The 21,439-nt window shown below is 42.5% G+C and overlaps 1 protein-coding gene across 1 annotated transcript in view; it reads left to right on the top strand.

Annotated features, from left to right (window-relative positions):
- The window catches only part of LOC121534169 (histone deacetylase complex subunit SAP130), a 56,308-nt gene extending 34,869 nt beyond the window's left edge, over positions 1-21,439 (top strand). Inside the window, 5 exon segments of the mRNA XM_045205589.1 lie at positions 13,907-14,161; positions 14,446-14,571; positions 18,120-18,220; positions 20,259-20,372; positions 20,822-21,439. Of these exon segments, the coding sequence (XP_045061524.1) occupies positions 13,907-14,161; positions 14,446-14,571; positions 18,120-18,220; positions 20,259-20,372; positions 20,822-20,980 (755 nt within the window). The 3' untranslated portion in view covers positions 20,981-21,439.

The following is a 21,439-nucleotide window of genomic DNA, read 5'->3' on the forward strand; positions in this document are numbered from 1 at the left end:
CATTTATTTATTTCAATTGACTGATTTCCTCATATGAACTGTAACTCTGTAAAATCTTTGAAGTTGTTGTTGTTTTGTTCATGTTCAGTGTATTTATAACATTCTTGATCTGCGGCCAAGCCCTTCGCCAAACCATTAAGACAACATCAGGTGCTGCAAAAGGAGTAGCCAATGGCTCTGGCTGAAGAGGGAAAGACCCCAGCTGGGCCCCAAAGCGAACGGGGAGAAAACTAGACAGGTACAGCGGGAGTTAGTGTTGAGCCTTTTTGAGATGTCGTGGGCTCATCAATGAAACGTTAAGGATGAAAGGTGCCCACTTGAAAACCTCAATGCTGTATCTGCTCTGTCCCTATTCGTGTCTCAACACCGGAGCATGTTTTTTTCTTTTTTCGGTTAATGCTCATGATCTTGCACAAGGGATTTTGTATTTGTATTTATTAGCTGTCAGTCCAATGCTGAACCAGTATGTTGGAGACACCCACCAATGGCTACGAACATAACTAAATAAAAATACCCCTTGAGTCTGCGAGAGCAGAAGATGATTCATCAATGGATAACACGGTTACAGAGCAGAAGACGATTCATCAATGGATAACACGGTTACAGAGCAGAAGATGATTCATCAATGGATAACACGGTTACAGAGCAGAAGATGATTCATTAATGGATAACACGGTTGCACAGCAGATGATGATTCATCAATGGATAACACGGTTACAGAGCAGAAGATGATTCATCAATGGATAACACGGTTACAGAGCAGAAAAAAAGGAACACAAAAGACTAGGGAGGACGTAGAGAACTTTACAAGAAAATCAACAACCGGTTTGTTCCTGCGGCTGGAAGAAAGAAAGTAACATCTTCAAAGGGCTTGAAAATACGCCAAGGAAAGAAAAGTTTATTGGAGGGCGAAACAGGGACTGTTGGAAAAGCATTCCAGGTGAAGCTGGTTGAGAGAATGCCAAGAGTGTGCAAAGCTGTCATCAAGGCAAAGGGTGGATATTTGAAAAATATCAAATATATTTTGATTTAACACCTTTTTGGATACTACATGATTCTATATGTGTTATTTCATAGTTTTGATGTCTTCACTGTTATTCTACAATGTAGAAAATAGTAAAAAAGTAAGAAAAACCCTGGAATGAGTAGGTGTGTCCAACCTTTTGACTGGTACTGTACATGAAGGCAGGGTAAAGTGACTAGTCATCAGGATAGATAATAAGGCATTTGAGGTAGATATGTACATGAAGGCAGGGTAAAGTGACTAGGCATCAGGATAGATAATAATAAGGTATTTGAGGTAGATATGTACATGAAGGCAGGGTAAAGTGACTAGGCGTCAGGATAGATAATAATAAGGTATTTGAGGTAGATATGTACAGTGAGGGAAAAAAGTATTTGATCCCCTGCTGATTTTGTACGTTTGCCCACTGACAAAGAAATGATCAGTCTATAATTTTAATGGTAGGTTTATTTGAACAGTGAGAGACAGAATAACAACAAAAAAATCCAGAAAAACGCATGTCAAAAATGTTATAAATTGATTTGCATTTTAATGAGGGAAATAAGTATTTGACCCCCTCTCAATCAGAAAGATTTCTGGCTCCCAGGTGTCTTTTATACAGGTAACAAACTGAGATTAGGAGCACTCCCTTTAAGAGTGTGCTCCTAATCTCAGTTTGTTACCTGTATAAAAGACACCTGTCCACAGAAGCAATCAATCAATCAGATTCCAAACTCTCCACCATGGCCAAGACCAAAGAGCTCTCCAAGGATGTCAGGGACAAGATTGTAGACCTACACAAGGCTGGAATGGGCTACAAGACCATCGCCAAGCAGCTTGGTGAGAAGGTGACAACAGTTGGTGTGATTATTCGCAAATGGAAGAAACACAAAAGTACTGTCAATCTCCCTCGGCCTGGGGCTCTGTGCAAGATCTCACCTCGTGGAGTTGCAATGATCATGAGAACGGTGAGGAATCAGCCCAGAACTACACGGGAGGATCTTGTCAATGTTCTCAAGGCAGCTGGGACCATAGTCACCAAGAAAACAATTGGTAACACACTACGCCTTGAAGGACTGAAATCCTGCAGCGCCCGCAAGGTCCCCCTGCTCAAGAAAGCACATATACAGGGCCGTCTGAAGTTTGCCAATGAACATCTGAATGATTCAGGGGGTGAACTGGGTGAAAGTGTTGTGGTCAGATGAGACCAAAATCGAGCTCTTTGGCATCAACTCAACTCGCCGTGTTTGGAGGAGGAGGAATGCTGCCTATGACCCCAAGAACACCATCCCCACTGTCAAACATGGAGGTGGAAACATTATGCTTTGGGGGTGTTTTTCTGCTAAGGGGACAGGACAACTTCACCGCATCAAAGGGACGATGGACGGGGCCATGTACCATCAAATCTTGGGTGAGAACCTCCTTCCCTCAGCCAGGGCATTGAAAATGGGTTGTGGATGGGTATTCCAGCATGACAATGACCCAAAACACACGGCTAAGGCAACAAAGGAGTGGCTCAAGAAGAAGCACATTAAGGTCCTGGAGTGGCCTAGCCAGTCTCCAGACCTTAATCCATAGAAAATCTGTGGAGGGAGCTGAAGGTTCGAGTTGCCAAACGTCAGGCTCAAAACCTTAATTACTTGGAGAAGATCTGCAAAGAGGAGTGGAACAAAATCCCTCCTGAGATGTGTGCAAACCTGGTGGCCAACTACAAGAAACGTCTGACCTCTGTGATTGCCAACAAGGGTTTTGCCACCAAGTACTAAGTCATGTTTTGCAGAGGGTTCAAATACTTATTTCCCTCATTAAAATGCAAATCAATTCATAATATTTTTGCCTTGCGTTTTTCTGGATTTCTTTGTTGTAATTCTGTCTCTCACTGTTCAAATAAACCTACCATTAAATTATAGACTGATCATTTCTTTGTCAGTGGGCAAACATACAAAATCAGCAGGGGATCAAATACTTTCTTCCCTCACTGTACATGAAGGCAGGGTAAAGTGACTAGGCATCAGGATAGATAATGATAAGGTATTTGAGGTAGATATGTACATGAAGGCAGGGTAAAGTGACTAGGCATCAGGATAGATCATAATAAGGTATTTGAGGTAGATATGTACATGAAGGCAGGGGTAAAGTGACTAGGCATCAGGATAGATAATAATAAGGTATTTGAGGTAGATATGTACATGAAGGCAGGGTAAAGTGACTAGGCATCAGGATAGATAATAATAAGGTATTTGAGGTAGATATGTACATGAAGGCAGGGTAAAGTGACTAGGCATCAGGATAGATAATAATAAGGTATTTGAGGTAGATATGTACATGAAGGCAGGGTAAAGTGACTAGGCATCAGGATAGATCATAATAAGGTATTTGAGGTAGATATGTACATGAAGGCAGGGTAAAGTGACTAGGCATCAGGATAGATAATAATAAGGTATTTGAGGTAGATATGTACATGAAGGCTGGGTAAAGTGACTAGGCGTCAGGATAGATAATAATAAGGTATTTGAGGTAGATATGTACATGAAGGCAGGGTAAAGTGACTAGGCATCAGGATAGATAATAATAAGGTATGAGGTAGATATGTACATGAAGGCAGGGTAAAGTGACTAGGCATCAGGATAGATAATAATAAGGTATTTGAGCTAGATATGTACATGAAGGCAGGGTAAAGTGACTAGGCATCAGGATAGATAATAATAAGGTATTTGAGGTAGATATGTACATGAAGGCAGGGTAAAGTAACTGTGTGTCAGTGGAGATAGTTAATTGACTATTTAGCAGAATGGCTATTTAGCAGTCTTGTTGGGGGTAGAAGCTGTCTCAGAGCATGTTGGTCTGAGAGCCGACACTCCGGTACCGTTTGTCAGATGGTAGCAGAGTGAACAGTCTATGGCTTGGGTGGCTGGAGTCTGACAATTTTTCAGGCCTTCCTCTGATACCGCCTGATATAGAGGTCCTGGATGGCAGCGAGCTTGGCCGCAGTGATGTACTGGGCTGTCCCCGCACCACCCTCTGTAGCGCTTTGCGGTCAAGGGCTGTGCAACTGCCATACCACCGACAGAGCAAGTTCAGGAGGTAGGTTGAGATAGAACCCCTATTCTGTGAGAGGAGGCAGGTTGAGATAGAACGCCTAATCTGGGAGAGGTGGCAGGTTGAGATAGAACCCCTAATCTGGGAGAGGAGGCAGGTTGAGAATGAACTCCTAATCTGGGAGAGGAGGTAGGTTGAGATAGAACCCCTAATCTGGGAGAGGAGGAAGGTTGAGATAGAACCCATAATCTGGGAGAGGAGGAAGGTTGAGAATGAACCCCTAATCTGGGAGAGGAGGCATGTTGAGATAGAACCCCTAATCTGGGAGAGGGGGCATGTTGAGATAGAACCCCTAATCTGGGAGAGGTGGCAGGTTGAGATAGAATGCCTAATCTGGGAGAGGAGGCATGTTGAGATAGAACCCCTAATCTGGGAGAGGAGGCAGGTTGAGAATGAACCCCTAATCTGGGAGAGGAGGTAGGTTGAGATAGAACGCCTAATCTGGGAGAGGAGGCATGTTGAGATAGAACCCCTAATCTGGGAGAGGAGGCATGTTGAGATAGAACCCCTAATCTGGGAGAGGAGGCATGTTGAGATAGAACCCCTAATCTGGGAGAGGAGGCATGTTGAGATAGAACCCCTAATCTGGGAGAGGAGGCAGGTTGAGATAGAACGCCTAATCTGGGAGAGGTGGCAGGTTGAGATAGAACCCCTAATCTGGGAGAGGAGGCAGGTTGAGAATGAACTCCTAATCTGGGAGAGGAGGTAGGTTGAGATAGAACCCCTAATCTGGGAGAGGAGGCAGGTTGAGATAGAACCCATAATCTGGGAGAGGAGGAAGGTTGAGAATGAACCCCTAATCTGGGAGAGGAGGCATGTTGAGATAGAACCCCTAATCTGGGAGAGGAGGCAGGTTGAGATAGAACCCCTAATCTGGGAGAGGTGGCAGGTTGAGATAGAACCCCTAATCTGGGAGAGGAGGCATGTGAAGAAGCAGTGGAGGAAGGCTTTACAAAGTGAGGTGGGAATGAAAGGAACAACTTCATATTCATCATCTCCAGCACCACCCCAACATCAACATTTGTTGCACGTTTGTGTTTTGTAGCAAAAAAAAAGATGGAGGAAGATAAGTGTTTTCAAGACATCATCAACCAATTAGTAGACAATTGGTAGTGTTAGATTCAAAATAACCAGAGTAAAAAACCGTATGGACGACTAGTAAAGCTCAAACCAAGTTTATTCACCCACTGGGTCACACAGCTACACAGACAAAAACATATTCACACAAGCGCTGATATTTAACCCTTCCTATGCGGAGTCTCCTCCTCACACATCTGGTCAGCCAATACATCTCTGTTGCTAGGCAGAACTTTAGTAATGACTGTTCTTTCTCACTTCATCTGACCTGACCTCGGCCCGAATTCCTCCCTCCTCCCCCCTCAGAGCTCCATCCTCCCCACTCAGAGCTGTCCTGTACCAATCTGTGACCCTCCTCTTTCTCTTAGGATCCCTGATGTCTAACAACGACATGTTCTGACAGTACTGCATTCCCCTCTCCCTCTGTGACATGATTAAGGATGTTTTCAAGTTTCTAAGTCAGAACCCATCAGTAGGCAATGCCAACTTTTATAATTGGTTAAAATCACACCGATGCACACCGATGTGTTACGTTCCCCAGCAAGATAACCAAAACCAAAAATGTCGCTCAAACAGAAGGGGGAGCTAACCAAGAGTCACTGACCAACAACCAAAACGAAACAGGTGGGGTTTTAGGAGGGGTTCTGAAAGACACTCATGGGGGTGTCCACTGAAGGTTGACTAGCGACAACAACTGGGACCTAAAAGACGACCACCATGAGCGCCCACTAAATTTGGCAAACAAAGGAAAAACCCACACCAAACTTAAAGGCGTTGACCCTCCACATCTCTCAAGACAGCTGGAGCGCTGGGCCAGCCACTCTTAAATAGCACCTGGGCCAGCACAGGTGAAACACCTTCCCGGGGTGAAAGTACCTGGGCCAGCACAGGTGAAACACCTTCCCAGGGTGAAAGTACCTGGGCCAGCACAGGTGAAACACCTTCCCAGGGTGAAAGTACCTGGGCCAGCACAGGTGAAACACCTTCCCAGGGTGAAAGGCAAGTAATCCAGAGATGGGCCAGCACAGGTGAAACACCTTCCCAGGGTGAAAGTACCTGGGCCAGCACAGGTGAAACACCTTCCCAGGGTGAAAGCCTGGGCCAGCACAGGTGAAACACCTTCCCAGGGTGAAAGTAGATGTCATTTCTTACTTGTACGGGACACTCAAGTGTGCTCACACGTTTTTTTTTTTATACTACAAAAATTACAGGGTAGCCTACTCTGCTGACACCTGGCAAACAGATCAATAAAACCGATGTCGTCTGATCCATATAATCGGCCTACGAAAAGGGGAGACACAAATACTATACTAACAACCTGGAGGAGGAAATTATTGTCCAAAAACAAACAAAAGTGGCACCAATGATAAAGACGGTGAATATGCACACTATCCGGGGATATGGACGGTGTTCTCGCTGATGCCAATAAGGCTACTGTTCACTCAATTAAGTTAAGAATTTTGATAACTAAATGATAGATTGGAGTATTTTCATCGTCATCTCTTTACAGCAGTAGCCATTTGCTTTCCAAACGGGGGGGGGGCTCATGTGCCTCATGCAGCAAATGTTAGTGCATCGAATCGCATCGTTTCGTTCCTCTAATGAAACCGAATCGTTTCAAACTAAACGTATCGTTCCTGTATCGTATCAGAGCCCATGTATCTAGATATGTATCGAATCATCTTGAAAGGGAAAGATGCACATCCCTAGTTGAGTTTAACCATGTCTCAGGCCTACCTTAAGGTTTCTGTTCACCTTTTCTTCCCCAGAGTAGCGAACTCAGCAGGACGGTGGAGGTTTGTAGTCTGTCCGTCCTTTGCCCTGATCATCTTTTTGCATATTCTGCAAGTGACTTGTCGCGTCTTCTTGCTCACATTTGTCATTCGGCCTGAAAATGAAAAACTATTAAACAGACATGATTTTCTTTCCCACAAAATCAGCCATAGTTTTTTTCCAGATTTAACTAAGGCAGGCTACACTATAGTTACTAAGTGAAGGCAGGCTATTCTATAGTTACTAAGTGAAGGCAGGCTATTCTATAGTTACTAAGTGAAGGCAGGCTATTCTATAGTTACTAAGTGAAGGCAGGCTATTCTATAGTTACTAAGTGAAGGCAGGCTACACTATAGTTACTAAGTGAAGGCAGGCTATTCTATAGTTACTAAGTGAAGGCTATTCTATAGTTACTAAGTGAAGGCAGGCTACACTAGAGTTACTAAGTGAAGGCAGGCTACACTATAGTTACTAAGTGAAGGCAGGCTACACTATAGTTACTAAGTGAAGGCAGGCTACACTATAGTTACTAAGTGAAGGCAGGCTATTCTATAGTTACTAAGTGAAGGCTATTCTATAGTTACTAAGTGAAGGCAGGCTACACTAGAGTTACTAAGTGAAGGCAGGCTACACTATAGTTACTAAGTGAAGGCAGGCTACACTATAGTTACTAAGTGAAGGCAGGCTATTCTATAGTTACTAAGTGAAGGCAGGCTATTCTATAGTTACTAAGTGAAGGCAGGCTATTCTATAGTTACTAAGTGAAGGCAGGCTACACTATAGTTACTAAGTGAAGGCAGGCTATTCTATAGTTACTAAGTGAAGGCTATTCTATAGTTACTAAGTGAAGGCAGGCTACACTAGAGTTACTAAGTGAAGGCAGGCTACACTATAGTTACTAAGTGAAGGCAGGCTACACTATAGTTACTAAGTGAAGGCAGGCTATTCTATAGTTACTAAGTGAAGGCAGGCTATTCTATAGTTACTAAGTGAAGGCAGGCTATTCTATAGTTACTAAGTGAAGGCAGGCTATTCTATAGTTACTAAGTGAAGGCAGGCTATTCTATAGTTACTAAGTGAAGGCAGGCTACACTATAGTTACTAAGTGAAGGCAGGCTATTCTATAGTTACTAAGTGAAGGCAGGCTATTCTATAGTTACTAAGTGAAGGCAGGCTATTCTATAGTTACTAAGTGAAGGCAGGCTATTCTATAGTTACTAAGTGAAGGCAGGCTATTCTATAGTTACTAAGTGAAGGCAGGCTACACTATAGTTACTAAGTGAAGGCAGGCTATTCTATAGTTACTAAGTGAAGGCTATTCTATAGTTACTAAGTGAAGGCAGGCTACACTAGAGTTACTAAGTGAAGGCAGGCTACACTATAGTTACTAAGTGAAGGCAGGCTACACTATAGTTACTAAGTGAAGGCAGGCTATTCTATAGTTACTAAGTGAAGGCAGGCTATTCTATAGTTACTAAGTGAAGGCAGGCTATTCTATAGTTACTAAGTGAAGGCAGGCTATTCTATAGTTACTAAGTGAAGGCAGGCTACTCTATAGTTACTAAGTGAAGGCAGGCTACACTAGAGTTACTAAGTGAAGGCAGGCTATTCTATAGTTACTAAGTGAAGGCAGGCTATTCTATAGTTACTAAGTGAAGGCAGGCTATTCTATAGTTACTAAGTGAAGGCAGGCTATTCTATAGTTACTAAGTGAAGGCAGGCTATTCTATAGTTACTAAGTGAAGGCAGGCTATTCTATAGTTACTAAGTGAAGGCAGGCTACACTATAGTTACTAAGTGAAGGCAGGCTACACTATAGTTACTAAGTGAAGGCAGGCTACACTAGAGTTACTAAGTGAAGGCAGGCTACACTATAGTTACTAAGTGAAGGCAGGCTACACTATAGTTACTAAGTGAAGGCAGGCTATTCTATAGTTACTAAGTGAAGGCAGGCTATTCTATAGTTACTAAGTGAAGGCAGGCTATTCTATAGTTACTAAGTGAAGGCAGGCTATTCTATAGTTACTAAGTGAAGGCAGGCTACTCTATAGTTACTAAGTGAAGGCAGGCTATTCTATAGTTACTAAGTGAAGGCAGGCTACACTAGAGTTACTAAGTGAAGGCAGGCTATTCTATAGTTACTAAGTGAAGGCAGGCTATTCTATAGTTACTAAGTGAAGGCAGGCTATTCTATAGTTACTAAGTGAAGGCAGGCTATTCTATAGTTACTAAGTGAAGGCAGGCTATTCTATAGTTACTAAGTGAAGGCAGGCTACACTATAGTTACTAAGTGAAGGCAGGCTACACTATAGTTACTAAGTGAAGGCAGGCTACACTAGAGTTACTAAGTGAAGGCAGGCTACACTAGAGTTACTAAGTGAAGGCAGGCTACACTAGAGTTACTAAGTGAAGGCAGGCTATTCTATAGTTACTAAGCTTTAAAAAAATATATAGGTCTAAACTCTCAATTAGAAACACTTTTGTAATCACTAGCTTGGATGGTACTCAAATCAAACAGGTCTCTGCATATAAATACTTAGGGGTATGGTTAGATGATAGGCTTTCTTTTAAAAAACATGTTACTGAATTGGGAAAAAAGCTCAAATTCAAGATAGGGTTCCTTTACTGAAACAGGGCTTGTATGTCCTCCGTAAATAGAAAACAAATTGTGCAGGCTACTTTTATGTCCGTTTTAGATGATGGTGATATTATCTATATGCATGCATCGGCAAACACATTAAAACCACTGGATGCTATTTACCATTGTGCACTCAGGTTTATCACGGGTGATAGTTACAAAACTCATCACTGTTTCCTATATCAACATGTGGGTTGGGCCTCTCTATCTGTGAGGCGAGAGCAACATGCTCTCTTGTTTATTTATAAAGCACTTCTTTTAAAACTACCTCCATATACAGTGGGGGAAAAAAGTATTTAGTCAGCCACCAATTGTGCAAGTTCTCCCACTTAAAAAGATGAGAGAGGCCTGTAATTTTCATCATAGGTACACGTCAACTATGACAGACAAATTGAGGAAAGAAAATCCAGAAAATCACATTGTAGGATTTTTAATGAATTTATTTGCAAATTATGGTGGAAAATAAGTATTTGGTCACCTACAAACAAGCAAGATTTCTGGCTCTCACAGACCTGTAACTTCTTCTTTAAGTGGCTCCTCTGTCCTCCACTCGTTACCTGTATTAATGGCACCTGTTTGAACTTGTTATCAGTATAAAGACACCTGTCCACAACCTCAAACAGTCACACTCCAAACTCCACTATGGCCAAGACCAAAGAGCTGTCAAAGGACACCAGAAACAAAATTGTAGACCTGCACCAGGCTGGGAAGACTGAATCTGCAATAGGTAAGCAGCTTGGTTTGAAGAAATCAACTGTGGGAGCAATTATTAGGAAATGGAAGACATACAAGACCACTGATAATCTCCCTCGATCTGGGGCTCCACGCAAGATCTCACCCCGTGGGGTCAAAATGATCACAAGAACGGTGAGCAAAAATCCCAGAACCACACGGGGGACCTAGTGAATGACCTGCAGAGAGCTGGGACCAAAGTAACAAAGCCTACCATCAGCAACACACTACGCCGCCAGGGACTCAAATCCTGCAGTGCCAGACGTGTCCCCCTGCTTAAGCCAGTACATGTCCAGGCCCGTCTGAAGTTTGCTAGAGTGCATTTGGATGATCCAGAAGAGGATTGGGAGAATGTCATATGGTCAGATGAAACCAAAATATAACTTTTTGGTAAAAACTCAACTCGTCGTGTTTGGAGGACAAAGAATGCTGAGTTGCATCCAAAGAACACCATACCTACTGTGAAGCATGGGGGTGGAAACATCATGCTTTGGGGCTGTTTTTCTGCAAAGGGACCAGGACGACTGATCCGTGTAAAGGAAAGAATGAATGGGGCCATGTATCATGAGATTTTGAGTGAAAACCTCCTTCCATCAGCAAGGGCATTGAAGATGAAACGTGGCTGCGTCTTTCAGCTTGACAATGATCCCAAACACACCGCCCGGGCAACGAAGGAGTGGCTTCGTAAGAAGCATTTCAAGGTCCTGGAGTGGCCTAGCCAGTCTCCAGATCTCAACCCCATAGAAAATCTTTGGAGGGAGTTGAAAGTCTGTGTTGCCCAGCGACAGCCCCAAAACATCACTGCTCTAGAGGAGATCTGCATGGAGGAATGGGCCAAAATACCAGCAACAGTGTGTGAAAACCTACAGAAAACGTTTGACCTGTGTCATTGCCAACAAAGGGTATATAACAAAGTATTGAGAAACTTTTGTTATTGACCAAATACTTATTTTCCACCATAATTTGCAAATAAATTCATAAAAAATCCTACAATGTGATTTTCTGGATTTTTTTTCCTCAATTTGTCTGTCATAGTTGACGTGTACCTATGATGAAAATTACAGGCCTCTCTCATCTGGTGGGAGTGGGAGAACTTGCACAATTGGTGGCTGACTAAATACTTTTTTTCCCCACTGTATATCATCAATAATTTCCACTAGATATACTAATTTTAAAACCAGATCACAGATGTGGATTACATTAGAGACTCCTGTGGTCTCCACAGAGTTGGGTAGGACTGCCTTCAGTTCCTTTGCACCTTATTTATGGAACAAACTGCAGATCCAACTTCAGTTAGACACTCTGGTGTCCCTTGCCCATTTTAAAATGTTATGGAGGATCAATATGATGTTGTCTGTGATTGTTTCTGTTGAATTGTGTTTTTGTTTTGTATGTTTGAAATGTTCTTGTCTGTATGTCTAAAACTGTACATGTCAACATGTTTACACAGGGCACAGACGTACAAGAGATCCAGGCCTCAAGTCTGTTTTTCCCTGTTAAAATAAAGATTTAAAAAAACTATAGTTACTAAGTGAAGGCAGGCTATTCTATAGTTACTAAGTGAAGGCAGGCTATTCTATAGTTACTAAGTGAAGGCAGGCTATTCTATAGTTACTAAGTGAAGGCAGGCTATTCTATAGTTACTAAGTGAAGGCAGGCTATTCTATAGTTACTAAGTGAAGGCAGGCTACACTATAGTTACTAAGTGAAGGCAGGCTACACTATAGTTACTAAGTGAAGGCAGGCTACACTATAGTTACTAAGTGAAGGCAGGCTACACTATAGTTACTAAGTGAAGGCAGGCTACACTATAGTTACTAAGTGAAGGCAGGCTACACTATAGTTACTAAGTGAAGGCAGGCTACACTATAGTTACTAAGTGAAGGCAGGCTATTCTATAGTTACTAAGTGAAGGCTATTCTATAGTTACTAAGTGAAGGAAGGCTATTCTATAGTTACTAAGTGAAGGCAGGCTACACTATAGTTACTAAGTGAAGACAGGCTATTCTATAGTTACTAAGTGAAGGCAGGCTACACTATAGTTACTAAGTGAAGGCAGGCTATTCTATAGTTACTAAGTGAAGGCAGGCTATTCTATAGTTACTAAGTGAAGGCAGGCTATTATATAGTTACTAAGTGAAGGCAGGCTACACTATAGTTACTAAGTGAAGGCAGGCTATTCTATAGTTACTAAGTGAAGGCTATTCTATAGTTACTAAGTGAAGGAAGGCTATTCTATAGTTACTAAGTGAAGGCAGGCTACACTATAGTTACTAAGTGAAGACAGGCTATTCTATAGTTACTAAGTGAAGGCAGGCTACACTATAGTTACTAAGTGAAGGCAGGCTATTCTATAGTTACTAAGTGAAGGCAGGCTATTCTATAGTTACTAAGTGAAGGCAGGCAATTATATAGTTACTAAGTGAAGGCAGGCTATTCTATAGTTACTAAGTGAAGGCAGGCTACTCTATAGTTACTAAGTGAAGGCAGGCTACTCTATAGTTACTAAGTGAAGGCAGGCTATTCTATAGTTACTAAGTGAAGGCAGACTACACTAGAGTTACTAAGTGAAGGCAGGCTACACTAGAGTTACTAAGTGAAGGCAGGCTATTCTATAGTTACTAAGTGAAGGCTATTCTTTAGTTACTAAGTGAAGGCAGGCTATTCTATAGTTACTAAGTGAAGGCAGGCTACACTAGAGTTACTAAGTGAAGGCAGGCTACACTATAGTTACTAAGTGAAGGCAGGCTACACTATAGTTACTAAGTGAAGGCAGGCTACACTAGAGTTACTAAGTGAAGGCAGGCTACACTATAGTTACTAAGTGAAGGCAGGCTACACTATAGTTACTAAGTGAAGGCAGGCTATTCTATAGTTACTAAGTGAAGGCAGGTTATTCTATAGTTACTAAGTGAAGGCAGGCTATTCTATAGTTACTAAGTGAAGGCAGGCTATTCTATAGTTACTAAATGAAGGCAGGCTACACTTGAGTTACTAAGTGAAGGCTACACTATAGTTACTAAGTTAAATCTCATCACATCCTAGTTTTTAACAGTCTGAAAGCAGCCTAATGAAGAAAGAATGTAAGATGTGCTTACCCAGATGAAATAACAATAGCCTACACTTGATACGGCTAGAATATTAGTTTTTAAAAGGTAGGCTAATATAACTTATATCTGAGTATTTTAATGGACAAGAGAAATAGCCCTACCAATTTGAAAATCATTCTGCAGCCTAGACAAAAAAAATAAATAGGCCTAATACTGTTTTGAACAATGATTTAATGAGATTGTTTGTGGCTTTTGTAACAATTTAAATAAGAATTACGTTATTGCATCAAATTATACTGTAAATTGCGTTCTTCCCGCTAATTCACCCCCTCCCCAAGACAAAAAGAAATAGACAATGCAATCTTATATCAATGATGGGACGATGTCATTCCAGATGTCGCCCCACCCTAATGTGAGGATTCTAGTAAAGATTAATTGAGAAAGTTCCACAGTCCCATCTATCTTTCTTAAACAAGGAAGTAAAACTGGTTGACATGCCTGTGATTTACATGTCTGTCTCTCTCCTCTCCTCAGTGCCCCAGCCCTCGGCGAACTCGGGCCTCAGCACCCACCTCCACCAAGCTGGGTCCCTCAATGGGGCCGCCTCCTCAGGGGACCTGGTCCCTGGTGCCTCCCCGAGGAAGAAGCCCCGCAAGCAGCAGCACGTCATCTCCACCGAGGAGACTGAGATGGTGGAGACCAACAGTACAGATGAGGACAGGGCTACAGGCCACAGGCCCCTGGGCAGCAGGGCTGAGAGGAGAGAGTCCCCTCCCAGGGAGTATGTGGGTGGGTGGCTAACCATATGTTACACAGCTGCGCTCACCAGGGTGGGGTCAATTACATTTCAGTTCATTCCAATTCAGGAAGTAAAGTGAAATTCTAATTCTCCTTATTGAAAACACACTGTTATTTTTCCTTCTATACATTTGTAGCTCATTGCAAGCTTCAGAAATATGGTCTCTTTTTTAACCATGTTACGGTAGTAGAGCACGGCGTTTGTAACGCCAAGGTAGTGGGTTCGATCCCCGGGAATGGCATATTAATATAATATTGCTGTATTCCGTCTCAAGATGAGGAAGGGGTGCGTTACATCCCTGTCAGGCCACGCCCACCTGTCACTCTGCTGCGTCACTATAGGAACCCCTGGAAGGCAGCCTATCACCACTTCCAGAGGTACAGCGACATCCGGATCAAAGGTCAGTATTGGTCCAATCAGAACGCTGAACAAAAACTATGTCCTGATTTTCCTAATTTCTTACAACGCCCTTTTTTCTATATCTTATCAAGAAGTATCCGGACATTAAATATGTTCTGGAACTCATTTTATCCTGCAAGTATAAGGTGTTATAAGCACGTGTGAGCCTTTCTAATGTCTTGTTATGAGGCTTTTAATATTATGTCTCTCTATGTATGTTACTATAAGTTATTTTACCCACTGGTGAGAACTATGGTTGTGTATTTCAGAGGATAAGTTGTTATAAGCATGTATAAGCTTTTAGGTCCCGCTTTAAATGAAGTTCAGCTTATAAAGGCTTCATAAAGCCTTCATAAGCACTACATAAATGTGTTTACGAAGCATCTATAACTATGTCATGCTTTATAATGGGTTCATAAAATGTGTCATAACTGTGTGATATAATCACCAATGTCAAATATGACGTAACCCACTATGTTCGAATATGACATAAACATGTGCTTTACAAAGGGTGGCATGTTGGGTCGAAGGATTGGAATACGCTCTAAAATGAGGTAATGTTAGTCACATGACACCTCATCTCAGATGTGCGGGAGCTCTGGTGGACCAACGCATCAAACCAGGCCTTCATTAGTTACGGTTACGTTTAAAGTAACATTTTGTGGAAATGGGCAGGGTTTAGTAATGATTATGACTTTCTGACTGTGTTAACTAGTGACGACGACAAATCAAATCAAATCAAATTTTATTGGTCACATGCGCCGAATACAACAGGTGCAGACATTACAGTGAAATGCTTACTTACAGCCCTTAACCAACAGTGCATTTATTTTAAACAAAAAAAGTGTTGAGAAAAAAAGAGCAGAAGTAAAATAAAGTGACAGTAGGGAGGCTATATATACAGGGGGGTACCGGTGCAGAGTCAATGTGCGGAGGGCACCGGCTAGTTGAGGTAGTTGAGGTAATATGTACATGTGGGTAGAGTTAAAGTGACTATGCATAAATACTTAACAGAGTAGCAGCAGCGTAAAAAGGATGGGGTGGGGGGGCAGTGCAAATAGTCCGGGTAGCCATGATTAGCTGTTCAGGAGTCTTATGGCTTGGGGGTAGAAGCTGTTGAGAAGTCTTTTACTCGTTAAGGTCACTCCCACAGAATTCCCACAGAATTCTATTGTCACTCCCACCAAGGCCAACTTTGAATGGTTGATATCCCAGGCTTATACACGTAGTATACAAAACATGACACCGACTGACCAGGTGAAAGCTATGATCCCTTATTTGACGTCACTTGTTAAATCCACTTCAATCAGTGTAGATGAAGGGGAGGAAACAGGTTAAAAGAAGGATTTTTAAGCCTTGAGACAGTTGAGACATGGATTGTGTATGTGTGCCATTCAGAGGGTGAATGGGCAAGACAAAATATTTAAGTACCTTTGAACGGGGTATGGTAGTAGGTGCCAGGCGCACCGGTTTGTGTCAAGAACTGCAACGCTGCTGGGGTTTTCACGCTCAACAGTTTCCCGTGTGTATCAAGAATGGTCCACCACCCAAAGGACATCCAGCCAACTTGACACAACTGTGGGAAGCATTGGAGTCAACATGGGGCCAGCATCCCTGTGGAACGCTTTTGACACCTTGTAGAGTCCATGACCCAACGAATTGAGGCTGTTCTGAGGCCAAAACACACACACACACACACACACACACACACACACAAGCTTTGAAGGTCCATCAACCCATTTAAATACGTCTCCCACCCTACAGTAACCCGTGGATCATGAGGACCTTCATAACATCAGCAGAACTTTTATAACCTATTTATTGACACATTATGTAGTGTCTTGTAATACTTAGTTTCACATCCATAAAGACTTTATATCTCATGACGTTTGTACTTAATTTAAAGTCAGACCCCCTTTGGTCATTTATAACACATTCGTAAAGCCTTAATGGTGTAAACACTTAGGGAATTATCACTTAACAGCTAAAACAAATCAACATTAGACATGTTTAAACCATACATTTCCTTTTTTATTAAGTTTCAATGACATTGAACATTACACAGGGCTGTGAATAGTGGAGCTTGTCCCTGAACTGGAGGACGATTGGTTCTTCACCTCTCTTCCTGCTGGAGGTAACTGGATGTTGGTTCCAACCTTTTAAAAGTAACAACAAAGAAAGTTAGCAGGTCTGTGAGGAAATGCCTTTGTCACACCATCTGGATAAGGGCGTTTCTGTGCTGCGCCAGAAACTCTAAATGGGGAGGGAGATGGGGAAACTCCATTCGATTCATATTATTACATTCCTCTTTCATTTACAAATCTCATGATGTGACTGAGATGTGGATGTGTATCTACGTTTTTATTTTATTTAGCAGAGCCTGCTAGCTAGCTACGTTTCAGCTAGCTAGCGATAATTTGAAATAACGACTGAGGTAGCTACAGTGTAATCTAATGCAACACTCAACTACTACAGACTAATTTAAATGACAGTAAATTAAGTTTAGCTTGTTTTTTCGCTGTCCGATTTGGCACCAAAATTGGGAATTTGATTTGCGAACTCATCACATGATCAGCAACACACCCCAAAAAATGTTTTACCTCCGTGTCACAGAATTTCAGAAATGTTCAAAATAAAAGTCCCCCACGTAATAGTATAAAATTGTCAGCAACCTGTATTTATTAATGATATATGAATAATAATTGTCTAAACATTAACAATGATTCATATTTGTTCATATTGAAGTGACATTTGCATTAAATGTGGGTTTTAAAACATGTTCCAATGTCATATAAATGCCCACAATGCAAATCACTTTATATGGAATACATATTGGGTTATAGAGCAAAAACTGTTCTGGGCGCCGTAGTAAAAGTATTGTAGGGAAAACTCAGTAGGGTCTGTAGAATGTGTGTATATATATGGTGTCATTTCACGGGTCTCTGAATTATAGAGTGTTGCAGTCTTTTTACTTGACCCATTCCATTGGCGGCCACAATGCGAATCACTGTATATGGAGTAGGTTTAAAAAAAAACTCACCAACGTGTTTTACTGTGCATGACTGCACTTTAGTGTGTCATCCTGTAGCACAGCATTTTGGGGGAAGTTGAGGTCAGGTCTAAATTGACTTTGCACCCAAGAAGGAAATGTTTTAGAGTAATATAATATATACAATTTAGCAGACGCTTTTATCCAAAAGCGACTCGAGTCATGTGTGAAATAATTTTTTTTACATATGGGTGGTCCCGGGAATTGAACCCACTATCCTGGCGTTGCAATGCTCTACCAAGATGCATGATGGGTTATAAATGCTTTGTGAAGCCTTAATTTTAATATGATCTATAAGGTATTTATTAAGCGGTGCTTATGCCACCCTTAATAAAGCACAGGTTTATGTCACATTTGACATTGGTGGTTATGCCACATTTATGAACCATGACAAACGGTTATAGATGATATGTAATACATTTATGTAGTGTTTATGAATCCTTTATAAGCTGCACGTCATTTGGTCATGTCTTATAACAAGGCTTTATGACATGTTCCAGAGGAGAAGGAGTCGCTGCAGGACATGGCGAACCAGAGAGGAGTAGCGTGTCGAGCCCAAGGATGGAAAATGCACCTGTGTGTTGCTCAGCTCATGCAGCTGGTGAGTCCCGATGGCCATAGATGTCTTCATTTCCATTGCAGCCACCAGAGGACATTTAGTGACATTTTAATTAGTGAAAAACAGTGAAATATGTATTAATATTTTGGAGCTTGTATTATGCAGTACATATGTCAGTGTTCCTTAATGTCTTGTTGAACCCTTTCGTCTTGCCCTGACCCCTGACCTCTGACCCTGATCTGACCCATCTGACCCCTAGTCGAACCTGGAGCATAATGTACAGTGGGGAGAACAAGTATTTGATACACTGCCGATTTTGCAGGTTTTCCTACTTACAAAGCATGTAGAGGTCTGTCATTTTTATCATAGGTACACTTCAACTGTGAGAGACGAAATCTAAAACAAAAATCCAGAAAATCACATTGTATGGTTTTAAGTAATTAATTTGCATTTTATTGCATGACATAAGTATTTGATACATCAGAAAAGCAGAACTTAATATTTGGTACAGAAACCTTTGTTTGCAATTACAGAGATCATACGTTTCCTGTAGGTCTTGACCAGGTTTGCACACACTGCAGCAGGGATTTTGGCCCACTCCTCCATGCAGACCTTCTCCAGATCCTTCAGGTTTCGGGGCTGTCGCTGGGCAATACGGACTTTCAGCTCCCTCCAAAGATTTTCTATTGGGTTCAGGTCTGGAGACTGGCTAGGCCACTCCAGGACCTTGAGATGCTTCTTACGGAGCCACTCCTTAGTTGCCCTGGCTGTGTGTTTCGGGTCGTTGTCATGCTGGAAGACCCAGCCACAACCCATCTTCAATGCTCTTACTGAGGGAAGGAGGTTGTTGGCCAAGATCTCGCGATACATGGCCCCATCCATCCTCCCCTCAATACGGTGCAGTCGTCCTGTCCCCCTTTGCAGAAAAGCATCCCCAAAGAATGATGTTTCCACCTCCATGCTTCACGGTTGGGATGGTGTTCTTGGGGTTGTATTCATCCTTCTTCTTCCTCCAAACACGGCGAGTGGAGTTTAGACCAAAAAGCTATATTTTTGTCTCATCAGACCACATGACCTTCTCCCATTCCTCCTCTGGATCATCCAGATGGTCATTGGCAAACTTCAGACGGGCCTGGACATGCGCTGGCTTGAGCAGGGGGACCTTGCGTGCGCTGCAGGATTTTAATCCATGACGGCGTAGTGTGTTACTAATGGTTTTCTTTGAGACTGTGGTCCAAGCTCTCTTCAGGTCATTGACCAGGTCCTGCTGTGTAGTTCTGGGCTGATCCCTCACCTTCCTCATGATCATTGATGCCCCACGAGGTGAGATCTTGCATGGAGCCCCAGACCGAGGGTGATTGACCGTCATCTTGGACTTCTTCCATTTTCTAATAATTGCGCCAACAGTTGTTGACTTCTCACCAAGCTGCTTGCCTATTGTCCTGTAGCCCATCCCAGCCTTGTGCAGGTTTACAATTTTATCCCTGATGTCCTTACACAGCTCTCTGGTCTTGGCCATTGTGGAGAGGTTGGAGTCTGTTTGATTGAGTGTGTGGACAGGTGTCTTTTATACAGGTAACGAGTTCAAACAGGTGCAGTTAATACAGGTAATGAGTGGAGAACAGGAGGGCTTCTTAAAGAAAAACGAACAGGTCTGTGAGAGCCGGAATTCTTACTGGTTGGTAGGTGATCAAATACTTATGTCATGCAATAAAATGCAACAAAATACTTAAAAATCATACAATGTGATTTTCTGGATGTTTGTTTTAAATTCTGTCTCTCACAGTTGAAGTGTACCTATGATAGAAATTACAGACCTCTACATGCTTTGTAAGTAGGAAAATCGGCAAAATCGGCAGTGTATCAAATACTTGTTCTCCCCACTGTATATAGCAGACTGACGTCCCTCCAGGCTGATCTCTGACCTCTGACCCCTAGTCGAACCTGGAGCATGATGTATATAGCAGACTGACGTCCCTCCAGGCTGATCTCTGACCTCTGACCCCTAGTCGAACCTGGAGCATGATGTATATAGCAGACTGACGTCCCTCCAGGCTGATCTCTGATCTCTGACCCCTAGTCGAACCTGGAGCATGATGTATATAGCAGACTGACGTCCCTCCAGGAGGGGCTAATCCCTAAGAAGAGGGCCGGGGTCGACGACGAGCTGCACCGCATCAACGAACTCATACAGGTGTGTGGGTCTAGTACCAAATACATCATATATGGCCTCCTGTAGCTCAGTTGGTAGAGCATGGCGCTTGCAACGCCAGGGTTGTGGGTTCGATTCCCACGGGGGGCCAGTATGAAAATGTATGCACTCACTAACTGTAAGTCACTCTGGATAAGAGCGTCTGCTAAATGACTAAAATGTAAAATATAAGTTAACTCATACAGGTACATGGATTGTTTGAATGATTGGTTGATTCAGTGATTGATTGATTGGTTGAGTGTTTGATGACATTTATTGTCCTTCAAGAGGAAATCCTCACATGACAAAAGTCACAAGTTTGTTTATCACGGTCACAGTTTGAGTGGGGATCAATTTCAATGCATTTATTTTCTAATCCTCTGTGATACTCAATAGTGTGATACTTCTACGGTGTTGTCATGTAACTAACTGAATGTTGGTTCTGTGTGCAGGGTAACATGCAGCGCTGTAAACTGGTGATGGACCAGGTAACAGAGACCCGGGACACTATGATGAAAGTTCTGGATCACAAAGACAAGGTCCTCAAGCTGCTCAACAAGAACGGAGCTGTCAAAAAGTCTAACAAACTGAAACGTAAGGATCGGGCCTAGCCTGGGCTTCCTGCTCCATCACCAACACCATGGGTCTGTTCATTAGGGCATGCAATGTTTTAAAAACGTTTTGCAACGGAAGATGAAAATTAAAAGTCACGGTGGTAGTCCCTCCCTGTTTGTCTGTTTTGCTGCTGCTACATGCCTAATGAACACGACCCACCTCTGCCCTGCCCTTCTGGAGGACAGGGTGGAAGAGCTGCTCTGAGCTAACGAACTGGTGGTGCTATGACTGCTGCGCACCATCACCCTCTATCTCTGTCTGAGGACTGAAGCTGAGGACTGAAGCTGAGGACTGAAGCTGGACAACATAACTAGAACCCTCCTGTTGCTCAGAACTCAACCGGCTGGAAGGAATCCCTCTAGGAATAGGTTCTCACTGAAGAAGACCCAACACTTTGTGTGTGTGTGTGCCAAATGGCACCCTATTCCCTACATAGTGCACTACTTTTGACCAGA

The sequence above is a fragment of the Coregonus clupeaformis genome, chromosome 20 (genome assembly GCF_020615455.1).
Source record: "Coregonus clupeaformis isolate EN_2021a chromosome 20, ASM2061545v1, whole genome shotgun sequence".
In the NCBI taxonomy this organism is placed as follows: Eukaryota; Metazoa; Chordata; class Actinopteri; order Salmoniformes; family Salmonidae; genus Coregonus; species Coregonus clupeaformis.